Source organism: Mastigoproctus giganteus, chromosome 12 (genome assembly GCF_048544385.1).
Source record: "Mastigoproctus giganteus isolate SK-2022 chromosome 12, ASM4854438v1, whole genome shotgun sequence".
In the NCBI taxonomy this organism is placed as follows: Eukaryota; Metazoa; Arthropoda; class Arachnida; order Uropygi; family Thelyphonidae; genus Mastigoproctus; species Mastigoproctus giganteus.
The window spans coordinates 82058577-82084149 of NC_143586.1; the positions used below are offsets into that span (position 1 = coordinate 82058577).

The 25573-nt window shown below is 37.7% G+C and overlaps 1 protein-coding gene across 1 annotated transcript in view; it reads right to left on the bottom strand.

Annotated features, from left to right (window-relative positions):
* Nucleotides 1-6366, bottom strand: part of LOC150077230 (coiled-coil domain-containing protein 43-like) — a 131561-nt gene extending 125195 nt beyond the window's left edge. Inside the window, 1 exon segment of the mRNA XM_090386984.1 lies at nt 5982-6366. Within this exon segment, the coding sequence (XP_090243110.1) occupies nt 5982-6146 (165 nt within the window). The 5' untranslated portion in view covers nt 6147-6366.
* Between the last annotated feature and the right edge of the window lie 19207 nt (nt 6367-25573).

Below are 25573 nucleotides of genomic sequence, written 5' to 3' on the forward strand. Positions count from 1 at the left end.
TAGTATTGGTACAAAAATACCGGTTTTTCGGTATTAATTAAAAAAAAAAAAAATAGTTTATAATTTAATCACATAAAGGTTATAAAATCACCTTTATGTGGTTATGACGTCCTTATCTCTACTAGCAAATGTTCGATAAATCATCGATAGGACACCATGCAACATTGCAACCTGTCAACAATTCTCGGACAACTTCATGTCTCACATTGTAGCTCCCAAGTCCCATTCCTCTACTACTGACTTTAGCTCAACTCCACCAAGTGTATAAGTTATTTTGGGGTTGCTCTTCCCCAGGTGTTAAGACCTTGCATTTTTTCTGAATTAAAGCATAGCTGCCACTTTTCTGACCATCCCGGAGGTCACTCTGAAGAAGCTCTGCTTGCCGACGATCATTGACTACTCTACTGATCTTTACATCATCTGCAAGTTTAGACATGACACCTTATATCCCTTCACAGATGTCATTTAAGATAATCAAAAACAACAGTGGTCCCAATACTGATCCTTGGGGAACCCTGCTTCTTACATTAACCCATCTGAGGAATAACTATTTATCACAACCCCTTGCCTGGTGCCCTCAAGCCATTGTGCTATCCATCTAAGGATTTTTCCTATGATTCCAGCCTGCTCCAACTTATGAAGTAACCGCTCGTGTGGGACTGAGTCAAATGCTTTGCTGATATCTAAATAAACAATGTCGAAATTATTCCCAAAGTCCAGCTCTTGAGTGACCCTGTCAAAATTAATTAACCAGATTAATTAAACTTGATTTTTCTTTACAAAACTATGCCATGTATCCTACAGAATTCCATTTCCATCTAAATGATTCTGAATTCCACCCTTGATCACTGCCTCCATAATTTTTCCCTACTACTGAAGTTAGACTAGCCAGTCGATAATTTCCCGTTACACACCTAGAACTGCCTTTATGTTACAATTTACACCAATCTAATGGAATCTCTCCTGAGTCCAGTGATGCTCTCATAAATAGCCTTAATGGTTCAATGCCCTCCCTTGCTGCCTCCTTTAAGATTATAGGATATATGCCATCAACCATAGGAGCCTTACTCACCTATGGGCACGAAAGTTTTCTCATTAAATCAACATGTGAAATTTCAACATCATTAATTACATTTTTTTTCAACTTCGCTCCCATAATTTCTCATTGACGTGAAGGGTTTTTCTTCTGTAAATATCGATGCAAAGTAACTGTCGAGTTCATCTGCAACATCAGTTGGGGTATCTACTACTATCCCATGCAATTACATATGCGTCCGATCTGAGTTGTCCTCTTCTTTGCATTTATATATGTGAAGAATTCCTTAACTGCACTCTTTGCTCTCTTTATTCCTTATCCCCACTCTTTGCTCTCTTTATTCCTTATCCCCACTCTTTGCTCTCTTTATTCCTTATCCCCACTCTTTGCTCTCTTTATTCCTTATCCCCACTCTTTGCTCTCTCCCAGACTCAGTAAAGATACTATAGTGAAAATTATAGTTCGCTGAATAAAACGTCTTTCTCCTTAAGAAAATGAACATAATTCAAACCATGGAAGACCAACATGGAACAGAACATCAGTGTTACACAAATTCTTTCCAAAATAAGAAATTGCCTGACTACAATGAGATTTTAAAAGATGAACTTGAGTCGGAAATTAATGAAATACTTTTAACTATTTTTCCTAAAGAAGTTCAAAGCCTAGAAAATATGGAGTGCGATCGTCTACGATTATCTCAGTACAATAGTACCAGAATAGAATCCGAAAGGGTGTTTTCTGCTGCTAATCAAATATGTATCAAAATTAGATCATTTTAAACGATCATGCTATTGATTGCTTATGTTTATTAAGAGCTCACTTTATTCGGCCAGGTAGTATGGATGCTTAAATATAACTAAACTTTGCAGTAACAATATGTACTTCTTTGTTTTTAGAATAACTATTTTTAATGATGTTTTCAGAATATTTATTATTGCAATAAACATTTATTTAAAACTTGAATTCAAGTAATTACAGTACTTATTTTTTTCCTTACTTTATTAACTGTCATCAAAATTTATTGAGAAAAACTTTTGCTTTTGGAATACCGGTATCCCGGTTTCATAAATTCAAAATCCCGAAATACCGGTATTAAGATTTTGACCGGTATTGTAAGCCCTACTCGCAGGTGCCTACTCTCCAGACACTAATTTGCAAAATTTAAGCCTTTCTTCCTAAGAGCAACCCTATGTTCCATTCACTAATCTTCTTGCCCTTTTCTATACTCGTTTCAACAGCTCTACATCCTTCTTAAAATGAGACCTCCAGACCTGTATACAGTACTCAAGGTGTGGCCTGACCATTGCATTATACAAGGGGATAATCACCACCTTATCCCTGCTAGAAAAATTCCTGTATATCATTGACAAGACACCATGAGCTACTCTTGCAGACCGTCTGCACTGCTCAGAAAATTTCATATCTGCCTACACAATTACCCCCAGGTCCTTTTCACTCTACCACTGTCAGTGTAGTACCACACAGTTGATAAGTTACTCTGGGATTACTGCTTCCCATATGCAGTACTTCACATTTTTTTAATGTTAAACTTCAGTTGCCACCTCTCAGCCCATCTGCTCTTTTCTCGATCCTGTTGCAGCAACGTACTGTCATTAGTGTATTTAACAACCCTGCCGACATTTGTATAGTCTGCAAACTTGGACATTAAGCGTGATATGCCATCATCAATATCATTAATGAATACACAAAACAACAACAACAATGGACCCAACACTGAACCCTGGGGGACCTCCACTAATAACATTAGTCCACGAAGAGCAGTGTCCATTGATTACCACTCTGTCTTCTCCCACTCATCCATCCCTTTATCCATAGCAGCAATTTGCCTCCAGTGCGACACTGCTACAATCTGTGCAGCAATCTTCTATGTGCAACAGTATCAAAAGCCTTTCTAAGATCCAAATATATGATATCAAAATTATTCTTTGCATCCAGTTCCTTTGTGAATACATCATAGTATCCAATCAAATTAGTCAGACAAGACTTCCCTTTAACAAACCCATGCTGTGTCCGAGCTATAACTGAAGTCTTGTCTAGATGATCCTGCAATGCTTCTTTAATCAGTGCCTCCATTAATTTCCATGGAACAGAAGTTAAATAACAGGTCTGTAATTAACTGTCTCCCTTTGATCCTTCTTCGTGAACTGGGGTCACATTTGCACATCTCTAGTCCATAGGTACCTCCCCTGAGTCCAAGGAAGCTCTCATAATTATGGCTAAGGGTTTGCTTACTTCCTTTGCTGTCTACTTCTCTATATCGAAATGATAGTAATGCACTAATGCAGTGGTTTTCGAATAATATTAAAAAAATGTTATATGATAGTTATTACAATAATATAACTATAAACAAAATTACAATTCATAATACAAATTATATATATATAATAATTTTATTCTTTATATAAAGGTACTAAATAAACATCAATTCACCACAAAATTAAAAAGATACTGTATACCTTTTTATAATGAAATAAATATATAAATTTAAAAAAAAAATAAGGTTAAGTAACTTAAACCCAAATTACGTGGAACCCCTGGAATGTAGCTGCAGCACCCTAAGGTGCCGAAGTAACCCCGGTTGAAAACCACTGCACTAATCTGTATGCTATTTCTCAATTATCAGCAGATATGCAAAATACTGCACAATTATTACTTACGTTTAACTGCTAGAAACATTCCTCTCCCACTGCCAGTTAGGGCTAGCATGTGATTCGATGTTTCATAAATTAAACTGCATGCTGCATCTCCCTCACTGATTCCACATTACACTGAATTATAGTGGCCATCAATCAAACTACTATCATTTATTGTTAATCATATTGAAACATTCCTGTATGAAACATTTGTGGGATGCAGATTTCTAATGCTGGTTTCACTAACACATTTTCTTCAATTAAAATTAGCTTTCTACACAGTAGTGAAAGCAACCACCAGACCTTGAATATGAGCAAGTAATACGAGATAAGGTTAATTAGGTATTTGATTTGATTTGGTAGTTGTTGGTGCATCGGCTTCTGTGGCCATATTGCACCTCCCAAGGTTTTTGCAGTACTTTGATCCAAGCCCGAGGCGGGAATCGAACCCGCGACCTTTGGGTTGCCGGGCAGGTACTTTACCCGGTCGGCTGTTAATTGGGTAACCTTAACTTTTATATAGCTACAGCTTAGGGGTTACATTCCACTAACTGTGGAGACATAGTGTCACTCAGACATAATTATGCTGAATTTGAATATGGGGGAGTACAGTGTACAGGAAGGACAGACAGGGCAGGAGAAATGGAGGGGTTATGCTCATAGTTAAGAAGCACATTAAATCTAAGGCAGTGCATTTGATATGGGTCACCCATATCCATTTGATATGGGTGACAGGTGCAATGCTGAGTCGGTTTGGTGCGATATAAGCAATAGGAAAACAAAATGACTGTGATGAGTATACCAAACAGCTATACAGAGAAATAAAGTTGGACAGTAAATCACAATGTCTCATAATGGGGGATTTTAACTTTCCAGATGTTGACTGGAATCTGTGGGGTTGTTTACTCACACACACTAGCAAGACTTGCGCATTTCTTGTATGATTGTTTTCTAAAACAAACTCTTGACCTGGTTATCAGCAGTGATTCTTCGTGCATTAAGAATCTGCAGGTAATAGACCCACTGGGTGGCAGCAATCACAATGTATAGTGTAGAATTTAAAAAAAGACAACTACTGTCAAGGGTAAAGGGAAAAGCTTTTGCAAGGGCAACTACAGAGGTCTCAGACAGTTTTAAATTCTGTGCAGTGGGACCAACTGATGATGTTACCAACAGCAAATTCTAAATGGGAAATATCTAGAGAAGTAATCAAAGAAGCTTTTCATACCAACGAAGAAATACTGTTCAAGGCTTGATTTGATTTTGATTTGGTAGTTGTTGGCGCATCGGCTTCTGTGGCCATATTGCACCTCCCAAGGTTTTTTCAGTACTTTGATCCAAGCCCGAAGCGGGAATCGAACCCGCGACCTTTGGGTTGCCGGGCAGGTACTTTACCCACTCGGCTAGCCCGGTCGGCTACTGTTCAAGGCTTACCGAGACATGTAGCAGAGAAGAAAAGTGCATGGGATGCATATAAATTATCAGGTGATACAGAAGCCTATGGTAGATATAAATTATTCTGTAATCAAGTCACAAAGAACGTTAGGCAAACTAAGGAAGTTTATGAGAAGTCAGCAAAGAAAAACAGCAATGACTTCAAGATGGCTTTTGATACTATTGCACATAAAAGACTGCTGTATAATCGGGATAAATATGGCATTAAGGGAAAGTGACTGTTATGGGTAACTTTTAAATCTTGAAAATAATGCAAGAAAGCAAGCTTATTTGCCATTACTACTAGTATTAACCATCACATGCAAGAATGTACAATATCTCGAAGCTAGTTTTTGCACGTAGTTTACCCTGTTCTACAGTACTCAAATTTTACTTTTATAGTATATCGAATGCAATTGTATTCGATCAGCATTACAAATAGCCACATAAATGTGTTATTAAGAAGCAGCTTGATAACGAAATTTCCAATCAAATGCTAGTACTAACAGGCTACGGAAAGTTCCTCGCGGTCTTTTTTAAAATGACAGTTATCAAATAATGCCCCGCAGAACTGCTCTTCAACTATACGAAAAGATGTTTTTTCGTGCCTTCAAAAATGGTTTAATTATATACTGTACTATAATTTTAAATTATATCAGTCTTCAAAATATCTGTACTCTATAAAAAATGTGACAATCCACGAAGGAATGTTCATCTGATGACGACAATTAAGCCACAATAAAATGTGATGCTACATAACCTAATGACATAAGAGAACAGAATTTTTAAACTTAAATACAGTGATACGATTCTACATAAAGGTAAAAATGATGAAAATGATGTATCGGTTCACTTACCAACACTTCCACTAAAATACCTTCAAGAGCTTCACGTTTTTCATCTTCTGACTCTCCTCCTTCTAAAATTCCTTTGATATAGGTTCCGAATATTTCTTGATCAGTATTTAATGTTTTTAACTTTTCGTACAGCCATTCATCAAACACTTCTCTGGCGGCAGCCATCCTTATCTTAAATAAAACAGTTGAAACAGCTATGCCCTCTTTCCGTTACTTAATTTGTTTGACCATATATTTTCCACAAAACCACATAAAACCATGGTGAAATCTGATCAACTTACGATTTCTGCTGCCATATATCACGGAGCGCACCCTGTACAATAGGCAAATAAACCAATTGAAAGTTATGTCATTTGTAAGGCAATGATAATCATTAATAAAGCAATGCAATGCTATTGCAGTTAATGAAGATAAAATCACCTAAAAAATTAAAATTCTTTTAAAGTTATAAACAACTTTGTCAATTGTATACAGGAATCCTGCAACAAGGGATATGAAGGCGATTACCCTGTTGTATGAGGCAATGGCCAGACCACATCTTGAGTACTGCACTCCACAGAGTACTATCTTACTTCTCTGTGGCATACATGAGCGAATGCAGGATATTTTCAAAGATACAGTATTGCAAAAAAAAAAAAAAAAAAAGAAGCTACAGTGGAACGTCGATTATCCGAACCACCGCTGTACCACCAAAAGGAATTACAGCATCTACATTTACTGCACTGGTTGTTAATCTGAAATATTACTCCTGCCGCTTTTAATTTATTATTATTATTTTTTTTTTTAATGAAAACTCCAAACACGAGAGGTATTAGAACCTACAGTCTTTAGTGCCGTGCATGGGTTAGAGGTTGAGAAGACATTGTTGACATTATACTTGAACTTCTGTAGACTGTAATTTTCAGGAAATACGTATGAAGGAAGGTTGTTCCAGAAAACGGCAGTTGAGTGAATAAACGAGGAAGATGAAAAGTTGAACGGTAAATGGATATAGGCTGGTGGCAGCACGTGTTCGGACTGTTTTGAAAGAGAGAGAGCGGGAATTATAGAAGACAATTCAGAAGAACGGTGCCCATGGAAGTATCTTTAGAAAAGGCATGCAGCAGAAACAGTACGTCCATGAGACAGCGAGTGGGGAGACTCTATTACAGTTGAGTCATTAATTAACCTAACTGACCTCTTCTGAATGGAATCTAGAAGCCTGAGCGAGGTTTTGGAGGTACCACCCCAGTTTTTTTTTTTTTTTTTTTTTTTCATGAAAATCCCAAACACGAGAGGTATTAGAACCTATAGTACTTAGTACCGTTCTTGGGTTGGAGGTTGAGAAGACGAAAGAAGATATTCGTTGACATTAGACTTCAACTTCTGTAGACTCCAATTTTCAGGAAATACGTATAAAGGAAGGTTGTTGCAGAAATCGGCAATTGAATGAATAAACTAGGAAGATGAAAAGTTGGTTCTGTGAGTTTGAAGTTGGACAGTAAATGGATGTTGGCTGGGGCGGCACGCGGTAGGACTGTTTTGAAAGATAAAGAGCGGAAATTATAGAAGCCAATTCAGAAGAACAGTGCCCATGGAAGTATCTGTAGAAAAGGCATGCAGCAGAAACAGTACGTCGATGAGACAGCGACTGGAGAGATTCTGTTAGAGAGGAGACATAAAGTAACCTAACTGCACCCTTCTGAATGGAATCTAGAAGCCTGAGAGAGGTTTTGGGGGGCACCGCCCCAGATATTGGAACAATATTCCATGGTAGGGCGATTTTCGGTTTGTGCAGAGTGAACAGCTGTTTGGAAGAAACGTAACGCTGAGAGCGAATGAGAAAACCAAGTTTTATAGATGCAGAGGAAGCAATATTTGTAAAGTGCTTGTGCCAAGAAAAATTAGAAGACAGCCTAATCCCCAAAAAAAGATATATCATTTTTCCTAGAAGTCGGAGTGTCACCAAAGATCAGCATAGGAGCAGAAGAATCCTTTTCGCTAGACATAAGACAAGACTGAGTTTTAGGATTGAAATCAACTAAGTTGTCTTTGCCTCACTGGGGAATTATCTGGAGATCGGCATTTAAGGAATTGGTAGCGGATATTCGAGAAGTTGAAGCTGATTGAGCAGGGAAAGGTTTCACAAAATGAAAAGTGGAATGCAATGTGCTATCATCGGCAAAACTATGGATAGGATTTCCAGTCAATGGAAGAAGGTCATTAATATACAAGAGTAAAAGAGTGGAGGAAAAGCTGAACATTGAGAACCATCTACCATCACCCTCAGTGAGCAATCAGAGAGAAAACGAGATAACCAATTACAAGAAAACATTTGGCAAACCATAAGATGGAAGCTTATTTAGAAGACCTTTATACCAAACACGATCGAAAGCCTTTGAAATGTCAAGAGCAACTGCTTGTGTTTCACAGAACTTTTCTATTAAATTTGTCCATAAATGGGTAATATAAGCCAGAATATCACCGGTGGATCGACACTGACAGAATCCATACTGGCGATCGTTAATCAGATGGAAGGTTTCTAGGTAGTTTAAGAGTTGGCGGTTAATTGATTTTTCCATTACTTTAAAAAGAGTAGAAGTAATTGCAATGGGACGATAATTGGATGGGAGGGACTTGTAACCCTTTTTAGGAACTGGCTGGAAATAAACAAATTTCCAAGCAGAAGGAAAAACAACTTTGGAACAAGAAAGTAAAAAAAAAGGTGGCAAAGAATAGGAGTAAGTTCAAGAGCACAGGTTTTGAGAACAAGTGCAGAAAAGCCAAAATACCATCAGGACCTGGAGCTTTCTTAGCATCGAGATTCGTCAAAATCATTCTGACATCCTTTTGAGGGAAGACCACAGGAAGCATTGAATGGAGCATGTAGGGAATGATGGGAGGTGTTTTACCAAGATCATAAATACATGAGTTGGAAGAAAAATGAGTTGCTTGCAGATCAGCTTTATCCTTGACTGAAGTGAAAACAGAAACATCTGGTTTTTACAGAGGTGGGAGCAGAGAGGGGCAACAGTTGTGGCCAATAGCTTTGGCAAAAGACTAGATTGCTCGGCTACCATTAGGGCAAGAAGCAAGTTTTCTACTCTTAGCCTTTTCAAAATCTAGTTTGGACTGATTAATGACTGCTTTACAATTGTTGCGAGCTTTGCAGTAGGCAGAAAATGAAACTGAAGAATTTGAAACAAGCCAATTACGATATGCAACATTCTTCTCTTGAACAGCCTTAGCACATTTATTGGAAAACCAAGGTTTAGATAAAGGACGAGATTTTAAAGTAGAGTGTGGAATAAAGCATTCCATTCCTACAAGAATAATTTCACCGACACGATTTTAGCAAACGTTGACATCAGAAGTTTTGAAACAGTAATCCAAACAAGGAAAAGAAGAAAAGAAATTTCGCAGGTCATCCTATTTTGCATGAGATAAAGACTCAATTGGAGAAGAGTCAATCACTAAGTTGTGGTCTGAGGTACCTAAAGGACGACTCACTTCGACGGTGTACTTAGAAGGGTTGTTTGTGAGAAAAAGATCAAGCGTGTTGGCTGTATGGTCAGGATTGTCTGGTATTCTTGTAGGTAAATGAAAAATCTGTGCGAGGTCATTAGTAATTGCAAATGCCTCAGCATCTCGACCAGCTGTGTCTGCTTAACTAGAGAACTGAATCCAGCTGGAGTTGTGAACATTAAAATCACCAAGGAAAATTACCACACTGTTAGGAAAGTTGGACTGGAGAAAGGCAAGTTGCAAAGGGGGAAAGTCAAAGCGTTCCAAGTGATTAGTGGATTTGGGAGAACGGTAGAGACAACAGATGAATTTGACAGAATGAAGTAGAGAGAGAGATTTTAAACCAGAGAAGATCGAAAAGAGGAGATTGCATATTACCAAGTCTCTGACAGGGAATATCGGAACGGACATATTAACAAGTCCTTTCTTTGAGGCGAAAGGAATCATACAACGAATAATTTTGGCAACTTAGATGAGCAGTAGTTGAATCAACCGATAACTGATATTCTGTCAGAAAAAGTACATGGATATGGCAGACTGTAAGTGGAAATCATTGAGATTAAAACTGAGACCACATATACTTCTGAAATGAACTAGGGCGTGTTTGGGAGGTTTGGATCTTTTCGCAGAGAAGTTTGTTCTGTTATTTTGATTTTTATGATGTATTCAGTAGTAAGAAAAAGTGGGTAGGACATGCTGTATGAAGTAGTGAAATTTTTGGATATAGCGCACACATGATAAGAATATACCCAGATCAACGTGACCTCGACAATGCCCCCCCCCCCCGCATACACACTACTCGGACTCTCTCTAGTCATTATCGGGCAGAGTAGAAGTAACAAGATTATACACTAGCTGATCCGGAAGATCTCCTAGAGAGTTATCAATAGGTTCGGTTCGGTGTACTAGCTAGCGAACACCGTTTTAGAGCTGTACCCTCGAAATGTAAGGAAGTTTGGATCTCACCATGGTGATGATTATAACCTCAAAGGACACCAATGACAAATTTTGTCATAGGTAATGAAGAGTCATTTTTAAGAGTCATTTTAATTTTGTTCTTGTTTTAATGAATTATTTGAATAAGTCTTTAGGTTTTTTTGTTTTTTTTTTGTATAATTTGTATTGTTTGAATGTTTCAATAAATTAATGAAAAAATTAAAAATTATTTATTACTTTGACATTCAAAGGTCGTGCATTTTTACCACCTTGCACCATGCTGCTGTCTCCCATGACTGTATACAAGTTTAGAGGCCGCATTTTAGGAAGGACGTAGAGTTGCTGTAACGGATACGGAGGGTGAATCAAGATTAGTGAAGGAAACAAATGAGTGCTCTTACAAATGAAGGCTTTAGTTTTGAAAATTGCAGCGTCTGGAGACTAGGCACCAGCGAGGTGATCTGATTGAGGTATACAAGGCTTTAAATGGTTTGAGTAAGCTCAATGCTGATGGGATTCTTCCTCTTGATGAGATTACGCAATTGAGGGGGCACAAATTCAAATTGAGGAAAGACTGTTGTAGAATTGAAGTATGTGCGGAAATTTGCCTTTAGCCAGCGAGTGGTTGATTGCTGGAACAAGTTTCCATCTGTCATTGTGGAAGTTAATAACTTAAATAAATGGAAAGAAGAACTAGACAAATTTTTTGGAGAGAATGGATATATGAAATGGGACTTTTTTTCTTTTTTTTTTTTTTGCTGTATAAGCCCACTTTCATGCATTATTTGCCACTACTAATGTTTTTCTTTTTACAACCCCGCCACCATTATACATTACTGTAAGTATTATTTCAAACACATCTACGTACCCAGGTTATAAAATACAAAATCCGCCTCGTGTCTCTGTGAAGAACAGTATCACTACAAATGGGCCAGATATGTGTGTGTGACGTACGTTTGCGTGTATTATGTGTGTGTGACGTACGTTTGCGTGTATTATGTGTGTGTTCTGTTGTTATGTTCTGGCCACTTGGCTACCCAGAAGCATCAGTCGCCTGGACAGATGATTCTGGGTACTCGTCCACACCACGGGAAGGTGGGCCAGTCCCAGAAAAACACGTACTGTCTCAAGAGAGACTCTGACCCACCTAGTGTTGCCAGAAGGTGGAACAGATTCCTCTGGGGTTCCATTCCAGAGGGAGGAGATAAAGACAGGAGAGCCAAAAAAAAAAAAAAAAAAAACCACCCGTGGTGCAGTTAGGAAAAAAAAAAAGTAAAATAATAATAATAAATTAATTAATAAAATATATATATATATATTAAATAATAATGATAAAAAAATAAAAAAAAACAATTTAAATAAATTGGCTGCACTAGAGTGGGAACTCAAGGCAGAGCGTGTGAAAAAAAAATTAATTAAAAAAATATAATAATAAAAAAAAATAGGAATAACAATAATAAAATAAAAAAATAAAAATAGAAATAAAAATAAAAAAAATAAATAAATTGGCTGCACTAGAGTGGGAACTCGAAGCAGAACGCGCGAAAAAAAAAACATAGATATAAAATAATAAAATAAGTAAATAAATTGGCTGCGCTAGAGTGGGATCTCAAGGCAGAGCGCGTGAAGAACAAATTAAATAAATAAGAAAAATAATAATTTAATAAAAATAAAGAAAAGAATAATTTGATTTAGAAAATAAAGAAGAGAAAAATAAAACAAATAAATGAAATGAAAATGAATGAATAAATAAACTGGCTGCACTAGAGTGGGAACTCCAGACAGTACGTGGAGAAGAAAAAAAAAAAAAAAAAAACAATGAAGAAGATGGTGGCATGCGAATATAGAACTCTTTAAGTCACTGAAGAGGTATTGTTAGGTGCAGTAACAACTATGTAGCTCTGCTTCCTGCGCTCAAAGACTTCGGATGCATAGGATTGGAATGCCTTTAGATTGTCAGGTGTTTGGAGTAGAGGCTCTGGTTGCTGTTCTGAGATACCTGGCACAGCCTGCAGCAGGGTCCTTCTTAAGTCATCGTACAACCTGCATTCGAAAAGAAGATGTTTCCAATTCTCTGAACTGCCGCAGAAACAGCGATCTGTTTGGTAGCAAACCCAGTAGATGTAACTTTTCGTTGAGGGACCCGTGTCCGGTAACCAAGTAGGAGGATTCCAAGGTGAGGGGAAAGCCAGGTCTTTACCGTTTTCAGGGTTGTGAAAGTGACATCAGGGAGGAATTTTCTGGTAACGGAGCCTGTGTGTGAGGTGTTCCATCTAGACTGCCAAATGTTGACGAGTTCCTTATAACAGCAAGCTCTTTCTGCTTTGGGGTCAGCATTGAGATTTAGTTCCTGATTGAGATTCTAGGCCCTGTATCTTCGTTGGTACTTTCTTTTTAATTCTGAAGTTAAGCCCTCTGATGATAACAAATAGATCAAGCGGCAGAGTTCCAGCTATCACCTGGATGGCAGCTGTAGACACTGTTCAGCATAATCTGTGCGTGGCCAAGAGCATAGCACGTTGAATGGAGTTGACCTTGACTTTCATATGTACTCGTTGAACCCGGTGAAACCACGCTCCTGCTGCGTAGGTCACAATGGTTAGGAAGCACGAATCGCACTCTATACTCACATAGCTGTGGTTAGGAAGCATGAATCACGCTCTTTATTCAAACAGCTGTGGAATTCAATGCTGATTCAGAGTACTCACAGAACCTGTCCCAGTGGCGGATTGAGGGCAGTGGAACCGGGGCACATTCCCCCCTGTCGTTTTTCAGAGAATATACACCAATCGTTTAAATTCCCTTTAGCTACAAAAAAATTTATTTTTTCATTCTTAACATAGGATTTTTTCTAATTTTGCATTGTGGCTCAGCTATTTTCAACTGACTAGATTTCTCAACACTTATGCTGATGTCATCGCCGTTCTAGTGCACAAAATGGTGCCCCTCCTGTAATTTTTTTCTGGATCCGCCACTGACCTGTCCATCCAGCTGCTGTTCAGATAAAAGTCGAAGTTCGAAAAAATTCCAATGCACCAAAAGAAGATGCAATAAGAGTTCTGCGATAAGTAATTCATCCCCTTGAGTATTCTGATCACGAGAAAGCATAGACATAATGTTCTAGCAGGAAAGTGAAGATAGACACCCCACTGCGCCACAAGGAAACACAAGGGTAATAAAATGTAAAGTATTTGGAGTCTAACGGCACCAGGATTTCCCCATCTCTGCGTTGTATGCATTGCTTGTGAAACAGTACTCTGTGCAGGCCAGAGATTTAAAAAGTACATGGGTATTATTCTGTAGTGTAATATCGTGGTGCGTTGTATTTTCTGATCTTTTAGCCGTTGGGCCCCTAATGGAACCCACCGTTGCCTACACTTTGCCATGAGGAGGCAGGTCAGGTACCCAGTAGATTATCGTACTCTGGTAGGCACTGCTACCTAGTTTCTGAAGATTTCAGTGGCAAGGGCATATTGTAAAAAAATAATAATAAATAAATAAATAAAACAAAAAAATAACTAAATAAAAATGGGGTAAGCACTAGAGTTTGATTAGGCCAAAATGGTTTAATGAGAGGTTGGAATTTTCACGCTAGTAATTTGGCTGTGCTAATTTAGGGGTCATATGGTGTCGTTTCAGTTAGAGTGGGGGGAGACAGACAGAAATATGGGGAAAATAGGGAAAAAAAATCAAATTACTATATTAGGGTTACCCGTAAATGATTACATTAACCCGTATTCGTGTCTGTAAATTGCGTGTGTCCTCTGGTCGATTTTCCTGTTTTGCTGGACGAAAAAAACCCGTTTCTGAGGGAAAAAACCTTGCTATCTACGCCTGAGACCAACTAACTCAGCCGAGGAGTGAAAAAAGCCCACTAAAGGGGACAATAGAGAAGGCAACCCCAGACAGATCAGCGGGACCAAGCCCACCCCACCAGAGGCAGGAGAGAAGACAGCGTCCCATCCCTTCTCTCCCTCCTGCCCAGAAGGAGTAAAGGTACCAAATCAAGTGTGTCGTTACGGATCGCCAGAATGGCGCTGCTTGCAAAGCTGCACATGTCATGGTCAAATCAAGTAGCTAAAGTCTGGTTGCAGTTCCTGGGACTGTGTGGTCCCATCCAAGAGTTGTCAGGTTGGTTTTTTAGTCATACATGGGAACATTGTCCTGCCATAGAGTCCATTCTTTTGGCACTGCTGAGTCGTCTAGACCTGTGCTACCCGTGTATAGTGGCAGTGCAGCATTTGGAGTCGGATAGTCCAGTGTTGATATGCCCTTTTGTCAATCAATAGCGGGCGTAAGCCGGGCGGTCGTTATCACAGGAGTTACGAGTTTGCTGCTATGAGGGCTTTTCCTTTGTGCAAACTTCGTAAAGGCCTCATATTCATATTCACTGCTTGTGTCCCAGCAGGTGCGATTCCACGTTTCGTGGCAGATGTTATTTTTGTGATTGAGAATGCATCTGTCTTCATAGAGTTTGCAGTCACGGTCACAGTCAAACCTCAGATAATGCCAACTCTCCACTTCTCCAGATACGTAGGGGTTCTGGGTGATCCCAAAGCAGTAGAGTTTGGCATTAAATGCACCATGGCCCGTGAGGAGGCACTTCACGTGGAGTCGGGTGGAACCAGGACGCGGAGCTGGGGTAAAACCTGTCAGCCTGTCTGGATGAACTTTTTAGTGATTCCCCACCCCCCCCCCCTTTTTTCAAGGCCGTCTATCTGGTCTGCCACGCCTGCTGCAAGTGTCATTGAAGTTCTTACTGTTTCCAGTTTTTGGTCCTTGTCCAGGAGGGTATGCAGTGGTGAGCTATAATGGGCTCGCGAGAGCTCACAGTTATTTTTGAAAAAATTGCGACCCTATTGTTGAGGCTTTCATTTATTTTAAAAATAAAATTCTGAATGCAATTATTGAGTATCCAGAGCCGGGACTACGTTGGGACGAGGAAAGCCCCGTTCCCAGCATTTTAAACGGCGCAATACGATCGGTTATGTATTTTGAAATTGCTTCATTTTTGATTTAATTAGTCTGACGTTTAACGAACTTCTTTATAGCGAATTTTTTTTATTCCACTTGGTAACTCTTGATATTTTAAGGAGTCCTTATGTGCTGTAATGTAATAACTAGATCGTATGAATAGCTTAGCTTAATTTTCAGCACTCACCTCATAGTAATCGCTTAGCTGGTGGAGGGGTTTTACCACATACATAGTGGTTATAGGATTCTAATACTTTACAGGTTTAAAATTAAGTTATGGGCTGTAGAAAAATTTTTAAGAAAGGAAAGTGCACCTTCCATGGTTGCCTAATTAAATTAATGAAGAGAAAAAAGAAAGGAAAAATATAAGCTAATAATCGCGCACGAGCGACTTTCGAGTTTCCTCGTCTTCAGTTAGCTATAGTGGAGGGGGGGGGGGAAGAGAGCGCGCTTGTGTTTATATACGGGTTGGGTTCCCCGAAATGCATTTCAGTGCACGTGGAAACTTGATACGTGCTAAATTCCAAATGGGGGAGAAATTGGCGGGAATCTTTTTGTTTAACACGTTCAGTGATGTATGGCGCTTAAACCATTCAATAACGAGGGCTTCGTTTTCAAGGATTTTGTAGCTAGAATTTAATTTAATTACTGTGATGGCTGAATCGCTGAGTGGGTTGTGATTTTGAGATTGGACGTGTTGTGTTAGTTCTGTACTTGCTGAATTAGTTTTGATCCTATTAAAGTGGTAGTATGCACGCGTGTTGGAAATTTTTGATGTCCCGAATTTTGCTGTTGTACTGCCAATGTAACATGCTTGGCAATCTGATTGGCATCTGATCAAATATATAATGTTGTTGTAATCTTGTGTCTCGTACTCGTGTGTTGTCTTGTATGAATTGAATTTGGAACTTAATTTGTTATACGATGTGAATATTAATTTGATATCTGTGTTTTTAAAAATCTGTTGAAGTCTTCTAGCGTATTGTTGATGATATGGGAGCGCGATAAGGGGTTTGTGTGTCTTATTCTTGTTCACGTGGTTAATAATTTGTTTGGGTTATTAGTGTTATTATGAACTTTGGTGATGGTTTTCTTTTATTAGTTGTGGTGGGTATTTTCTGTCGATGAATTTTTTGGTGAGGTATTGTAATTCTATAGATAGGTCTGTTTGTGTGTGGCTATATTTTACAGCGTTGTATATCTGGTTGTATAGAACTGCTTTTTTGATGTATAGAGGGTGGTGTGTGAGTGTAATGTAAGAATTTACCTGTTATGTGTGTTTTTTCTGTATATTTTGGTGCCTAAAGATGTGTTTATTTTGTATACAGTGAGGTTTAGAAAATTAATTTTATTATCGTTTTCTACTTCGAGGGTGAATTTGAGTCTTTCATGTGTTGTGTTAAAGGTGTTCAGTAAAGTATCGATGGTGGTTCTGTTGCCTATTAAGAGGACGTCATCTGCATACCTCATGTATAGTTTAATTCCTGGGGGAAAGGGGTTGGAGAATTTTTTTTTCTTCGATGGATGCGAGGTAGATCTCGGATAAAGGGGCAGAGATACCGAGGCCCATGGGAAGGCCGAAAATTTGTTCGTAGACGTTATTTTGGAATTTGAATTGTTTGGCGTCAAGTAACAGTGATGTGAGTTCTAAAATATCATTAATGTTTAAGTCGGTACGTTTTGTTAATGTGTCGTCTTTGATTAATAGATCTTTAAGGGCCAGTAGCATGGATTCGATGTGTACGTTTGTGTATAGGGAGACGACGTCGAAGGACGCGAGAATATCGTTTTCAGATTATGGTTATGGAAGTTATCTATTCGTGTGCTTGTTTAGTGTTGTAGACCCTGAACCGAGAAAATCTCATTAAAGGTGAAATGATTTTGACCAGGAATATGGATAGGTTAGCATAGGCGGACTGTTTATAAGAAACGATGGGCCTTAAAGGATAGTCTTGTTTATGGAGTTTGACTATTCCAAAAATGTGTGGGAGAATGTTATTGCGTATGCCTATTTGCTGGAGGGTATGTAAATTAATTTGTTTGTTGGCTCTGAGTGGTGTCCACTTGGTAATTACATTTAAAATAGTTTCCGTTGAACGAAGAAAATTTCCATGTAATGAACGGATTAGGAGAGACAACTGTGTATGCATTGTTCTCACCTCTGGCAATTAGAAAGTGCGAATTAAAGGTGAAAGGGATTACCGTTCCACGTTAGTGGTGTCCTTAAAACCTATGCAGTCACATACTGAGAAGTCGCGCTAGTCAATATGCTTTCCATGGCCAGTCAGAGGATTAAGAAGATTCTCGATACGGATTATAGCCTCTACTCAACCTGTGTTGTGGTTCCCCTTTTCTCCAACAAACGGGCATATGTTTTTCAGAGAAGTGAGTGATCCATGCCTTCCAGTAAATTTCTCCTGTCTATGTTTACATGGTCACAGTTGCACAATATCCGTGTGATTCCGATATTTTGCACTGTTTCAAAGAACTAGTGACAGTAGCAACGTAGAGGGGGGGGGATTGACACAACTACGCTAATAATAATAATAATAATTATTATTATTATAATATCCGTGTGATTCCGATATTTTGCACTGCTTCAAAGAACTAGTGACAGTAGCAACGTAGAGGGGGGGGGATTGACACAACTACGCTAATAATAATAATAATAATTATTATTATTATAATATCCGTGTGATTCCGATATTTTGCACTGCTTCAAAGAACTAGTGACAGTAGCAACGTAGAGGGGGGGGGGGATTGACACAACTACGCTAATAATAATAATTATTATTATTAGCTGTATGGTGCAAGGAAGCCTGAGGCTTATGCTGCAACAGCCAAAAAAAAAAAAATAAATAAATAAATAAAAATAATAAATAATTTCCTAGTTACCCTGTGAGAGAGAAGTAGAAGGGAGTCACCAAGAAAGAGAAGAATGATAATATCCAGCTCAGGACCCTGGGTGTGCCATTATATAAACTTTAAGATGATGAAATTTTGGCAGATTGTGAACTTTGTGGAGCCTTTCACTGTGTAGAAAATGTTCTAAAATATAATGGCATACAGGCAATAATTAAAAAAAAAAAATGTATCATCAATCTTCAAAAAACTAGCGCGAATTAAGGATGATTGCTAAACAACTTGATGTGGAAACTATAAATATCGGTCGTGTGTTTTGGCCACGATAAGCAGCTTGTAGCTTGCGGACGGCAATTGTGGGTTGGAGGAATTATCCCGCTTTGTGCAAACATTTTGAATCAGAAGTTTAAATATTCCGGATTATTAAATAGACTTTTAAATTTGTAATTTCGTGGGAAAATCCCATCTCTGAAACACGCATTAAATATTCTCAACAGATATTATGGGAAAATCCTGAAGCAGCACATAATGGCCTCTCCTTCGATCAACTCCATCCCAGCACATTTTTTATTTTGGATTCTCTATTGCTGTTTCTAGTTCCTCCAATCTGGAATCGTCTTTTCTTCTTCTACTCTCTGATAAGATTCCTTTTATCAAATATTTTTGAGCTGTATTCATTGTTTCCAAAAAAACATTTTGCTCTTCTATGAAGTGATCCAGGATTGCAGCCTCATTTTTAGTTCATGTTTTAGCGACCATTCTTTTTCTTTTTGAGTACGCTACCACTCCAAGAGGGGCTTTTCAAATTATTAGTGCAGAGTTAAATATACCAGCCCCCAAGGGTCTCTATTTCCACTTGTTTGAACAAGTTCTTTCCATGATTTGAATTTTTTTTTTTTTTTCAATTGTCCTCCTGTAGATCTTTTCAACCGCTGATATTCCAATTTGAATTGCTGCTGACATTCACTTTCCCAATGCTTACTTTCTTGATACTTCTTTCTTGCTTGATTTTGATCACTCCATAATTTTGTTAATTCAGTCGTCCACATTCGACTGGCTTGTGCTTGTTCTGGCATCACCTCATCGATACTTAAGACACCTAATACATCTAAGTTTGCATCCATTCCACAGCAGCTCACTAAAAATGTCATTGCCAAAATCTGAGCTTATCACTGATTTTTTTCCAATCTGCCGATCCCAATGAAAAACCTTGCAGCTGCTCAGGTATGAAGTCCCTGCCATTTTATTCATGTTCCTTTACTTAAAACTTAATCACCCTGTGACCAAACTGGCTCCACTGACCAATCCTGATTGTATCTAGTGTGATGTAAATTTTGGACTCACTGTTAATGTCCAAAAGGTTTTGTTTGTTTGTTTTAGGATTTTATGGCGCATTAGTATCTAAGGCTATAATGCACCAAGTCAAATCCAAAAGGTAGTTTGCAGTGCAGTGCAGTGCTGTTATGGAGTACGAAATCAGTGATTCATCATCTCTTCTAGTGCACATATGCTGTCATCGGTTGACTGGCTATACCAAAGCTTACTCATAGAATTGTTATCCAAGCAAAAATAACTCTTTTCCCCTTAAGATACTCCAATAAGTTATCTAAGTAGGTAAGGTGGGGAGTAATGTCATCATTCCCCATCATACAATATACACATACCAAATAGAATTTGTTTCTCATTTTCCACACGGACATCCATTGCAGCATTCTCATTTTTTTGTTGTCGAATAAAAGCTTGATGCTATCCTCTATATCAACTGGAAGTGGTTTCAGGGTCATATAATGTACCCTATTCACACATTTTAGTTTCATAAAGGAGGTCTGTGGACACCCTGTATAATTGGATAGATTCCATCAGTGCAGGTGCTTTATTTGCTTCTGGAAATTTAATACATTATGCAACAGTTCCTCTTCTACTTCCTTCTCATTTATCATAAAATCACTTAATTCCCAGTTATCTGGTATCTCCACTATATCCTCTATATCAACTGGAAGTGGTTTCAGGGTCATATAATGTACCCTATTCACACATTTTAGTTTCGTAAAGGAGGTTTGTGGACACCCTGTATAATTGGATAGATTCCATCAGTGCAGGTGCTTTATTTGCTTCTGGAAATTTAATACATTATGCAACAGTTCCTCTTCTACTTCCTTCTCATTTATCATAAAATCACTTAATTCCCAGTTATCTGGTATCTCCACTCCAAAAAAGCTTCAGGTTTTCATTTATATGCATATTTATTGTTTCTGAACAGGATTTTCAATGTTTATGCCATTAACATCCAGTGGACCAAAGTTAGGTTATGGAAGCTGAGTGCTAACTAGGTATTTCCCCACACTTAGCAAAATACCGTATTTTCCAGCTTATAAGATGCACAGGCATACAAGACACACCCTAGTTTTGGCCACATATTTTGGAAAAAATAATAACCCTTCTATTATCCTTCGATACTGTTTACGGTGAAACTAAGAAGCAATCTTTTATCGACTGATGTAAACAAATATGGCAACATGGCATGATATGGGACGTAATCGGGGGGTAGGTATTAAAAATAAATTAAATGGAGTTACATTTATTTTTAAAAATTTTTTTATTCAATGGACTTACAACATGGAGTTTTTATTCAATTCATAAAACACAAGAAATTTTTAAAAATATTTTTGTTCTTAATGAAATCATCATAATATTCAAGATATTCAATGTCACCATCGTCCATGTTATGAGCAATCTCCGAGTCAGATGAATCTGTTTCCTCATACAAAAGGTCGTCTTCCATGCCATCAAGAGCATTGGTTATGCCACACTTCTTAAATGATCGTACTATTGTCTCCATTTTAATTTCATTCCAAGCATTTTTGACCCACTGGAAAACTTGTACAATGGTAGGTCTTTTGATGCACCCTGTTGATGTTAGTTCAAGGACTACATGCATCTTCATGCATGTAGTCCTTGAAAGGCTTATTTATTGATACATCCAGGGGTTGAAATTGACCCGTTAACCCTCCAGGAATTACAGCCATTTGTGTGTTTAAACTTTTTAATCTTATCTTAGTTAGGTGAGACCGGAACTGATCCCACACGAGAAGCGACGGCTTCTTGCCAAGTCCACCAGGACGGCGTAACACACCTTTTCCAGCCAAAACCACACGCCATGCTCATCCATCCATCCTTTGGGGTGAACTTGAATAAAAACTCCTGCTGGAATGCTTACTTTCGGCATTGTTTTCCTTTTAAATATTAGTAATGGTGGTAACTTGTTACCATCAGCACAACATGCCAGCACTGCTGTAAAATGGGATTTCTCATTGCCGGAAGTTTTAATGAAAAGTCATCGAAAATGCATTGCCAGTAGTTTTTAGGCCTAATTTGACATTGACTATATAAGACGCAGGGTGATTTTCCGAGTATTTCTTCGTGAAAAAAACCGCACCTTATAAGCCGGAAAATATGGTACTAAACATGTGTTCCCTTCCCGATAATAAACTATCTCTATCTACCGTTACACCCCCGACTTTGTTTGGCCCAGAAACAAATTCTCCATTTATTTTGTCCTTGTTGTGGCTGTGAAAAGATGAAAAATAAATCGTAAATGCCAAAAAAAAAAAAATAATAATAATAAGTAAAAAATAACAAAGACTAGAGATTGTACAGCGAATATTTTTAATATGAAACAAATCAGATATATAATCTATCCTGCTTACCCAGTAATTCACTCTTATGGCTATCATCCTCCCCATGCTGTCACTTGTCAATCACTGATCAACAGATCATTCACACTGTAAATAACTTGGAGTGATGGATGTTGCAAGTCTTCCACAGTGGGGGTCATCTTCCAGGCTCTCCCTCCCTCATTTAAATTCTGCTATCTGCTTCTTAACCAAGGAATAGGAAGGTGTATCCTCCCCCATTGTTGGAACCATATCCTCATGAATTGCCTTTGGCATTAGTCCCTTTTTTCTCCAAATATTGGATGACCTTAAGGTGACTGATTTTTTCATCTTTCCTCATACATACAACATTGTTGACTTCAGCCAACAATTAAATGTTCCACTACCCTTTCATGGTCGGGCCACAAACTTTTTAAATGCCCCTCATATTTTTCGTATACAGATAGTGGGCTATCTGTACCATTTCCATAGTATGCACTGTGGTGCCCACAGTGCATACTATGGAAATGGGCCATTGATGTTTCAATAAAATAATGCTCCATCCACTATAGTGATCAGTGTAATAAATCTGGTCTGAGGAAACAATTTAACTGGCCAACACAAAGTCCAGTCAATATGTCCCTCTTCTATAGTTGAATTACACTGAAAGAGGAATAAACAAATTCCTGCTGCAAAGAAGAGCATTGAAAGTGTTTCAAGGTGAAGCAATGCTATCAGTGGAATCAAAAGTGGGTACCAATTAATTGTTCATTAAAACTTGTTTTTCCAAACTTGATGGTATCCAAATACTTTTGGTAAGTAGCATAATAGTAAACAAATGTTCAGCCTATGGAAGTAAATGTAAGTAGTATAACTTACATGCTATAACACTATATCATAACAGAAGCAAACAAAGTGTGTGTATACATATAGGCATCCTTATATATCTGACATTGGGAATTCCTTCTAAGTGGGTTGCTCTGTTTCTGCAGCTAGAATAAGTAGCATTTTCCCAGAAGGGAAAAGTGCACTAGTTGTTGATATTCTCAGTTGAGTGCTACAACCCAGATGGCACCTTTTCAGAGATTGTTTTCAACTCACCAGTGGACGATAGACACTCTAATTGTAGGAACTGACTTAGATGTGACTTGAACCAATATGAGAGATGCCACGTGTGAGAATTTAAAATTCTCTGAAGTTTTGGAGTAAGAGCATTGGGTTACAGAAATTATACACAACTAACATACTGCTAGTGCTACAGCATTTATAATGTACATCACTATGTAATAGAAGCTAACAAAATTTGCATACAGATATCATTATATAACATCTCATAGTTTGAATCCCTTCATGAGTTTTCACTTCTCCCACCTTTTGGCATTCCTCATACAGCTAAAAATCAAATCACTACTTGGTTGTAAGCAACAACACTTAAATTGCCTATCTACCAAGTAATAAAAAGACAATTTCTGAAATGATACTGTCCGGGTGGTGTACTGCTATTCATTTATATATATATATATATATACAGCAGACTCTCGATTAACCAGGACACTTCGACTCCAAATTTAAAAAAAAAAAAAAAAAAAAAAATCAACCAGAAATCAAAAAATTCAAGTAATAACTAGAATAGGTATAAACAGATATTTTGCAAGTCGTAAATAAGCAACAAGTGGCATTATAAGTTGTCACTGGGAGATTAGCGTACCTATTATCTTGCAATCCCCACTGTCTTCACACCCGCCACTCAAAAAAAAAAAGAAAAGTAAAAAAGAAAGAGACCAAATGTTTAGTTTGTTTTAGTGTGCCGTGTTGATTGTTGTGTTCCGTTGCAGCACTAAAGGACAAATTTTGTTTCGTTATTTATGTCAGAGATGTCGGAATTTTTTTTATAGTAAAATTTTTTTTTTTTTTTTTTGTTTAGCAATTGCGAAAATGATGGGTAAATGCAAAAGAGTTGCGTTTTCAGTTAAACAAAAACTTGAAATTATTCAAAAGTTTGAAAACAGTGCATCTGTTCAATCTCTAAGGAATCATTATAATAAGGATGTATCAAAATGGCCAAACATTAACAAGTATCACGTGGAATTCAGATTTGTCAATATAGTAGCAATATGTTATTAGTCATTCCCGAGTTACGTAAAACTCAACGAAGTAAGAAGTCCTAGAACGTATCCTTAAGTATGTCGGGGACTTTTGTATTTTTGGATTAACCGGGAAATCAATTATCCGGGATTTGTTTTTTACCATCTATCCCGGAAAATCGAGAGTTTACTGTACTATTAATAACTAAATCTCTATTATTACAGGGGTTAAATGATACACAGGTCCTACAATATTCCTAATACAGTACACAGGCCAGGAATGGTACATGAAACATTAACTGTTAATGTAAGCTGCAGTATCATCCATGTCAAGACGAGACAGGGAAAAGGACAAATATGAACCCTCAAATCCTCAAAGAATACATACAATTATGCCACCAGAAGATGTGGTTGCTGGGAAGAAGTCTTTCTGGCCAGAATTGGAGATAACAGGCAAGGATGAAAAGCTTTATTACCCAGGTCTAGTGTTTTGGTTATGAATTCACTAATTTTCCAATATAATCATTGCCAGTATACCTGCCCCATAGAACAAATTATGTTAAATTAAATAAATATGCAAAAGTAAACAAATTTTGCTCCTTGGATGGATTAAAACTTTTTGGCCTTGTCAAATTAAGTAATCTTATTGGAGAATCTGATTTCCTATAGGAAATTGGAGGTTCTGAAAACTAACAAATTTTGGACCTGTTGATTTGCTAGTTTTTGGGTTTTTTCAATTTTTGGATAATAAATCTAAACAAATATGAATTGCCAGATTAAGTTTTCTGAATATATACAGGTAAAATAGATGATGCATTGGTAGCTTGCTTATTTTGCTATGTTGGGCACTTATTTTTTTGCAAATTCAGCATTATGGTTAATTATTTATTAACTGTATTATTTTATTCCTCTTTATTATTTTTCTTTTCACCTTCGACTGAATCCAGCACAATGAGTTTTACAAACAATTGCTGATAGAATTTCTTTGATAATGTTCCATTAAAAAAAACAGTAGGCGCTGTTCTTTGTAATTTGTTGTATGTCCATGTTTCTTCTTCTCCTATATGGCCTAACATATCCTGCATATAGGAGATAGAGAAATTAGCAAAAAAGTATATGATTGCTACATTCATACATTGGCATTCTCCATTTACTTATGAATCCTTCTGTTAAGTTCCTATAGCTTATCACACAATTAAATGCAATATTAAAATATGGAGAAACAAAATTATATTTAGTCACAAAAATGCATTTTAATTTTCCTCTTTAGGACGTTTGCCGCCACTTGATGCATATATGTGTATTAGGGTGGTTTTTCAGCCAGATGGATTAAAAACCGCCTGACTTGAAGAACCATTTTCATCTGGATGTAAAACTTTGCCACAGTGAGGGAAAAAAAAAATCCCATAAAATTCTTATTCCCCTATCCGGATAAGAATTGACACTAAGCTTTTTCCATGTGTTGTAGAAAGACAGCAGTTGTAGCCCAGCAGTAAATGTCCTATACAAAGATGTGAGGTTTATTAATTCTCACATTGTAACTTGTTTGGAATTGATGAGCTGGGAATGGGTTGTTTGC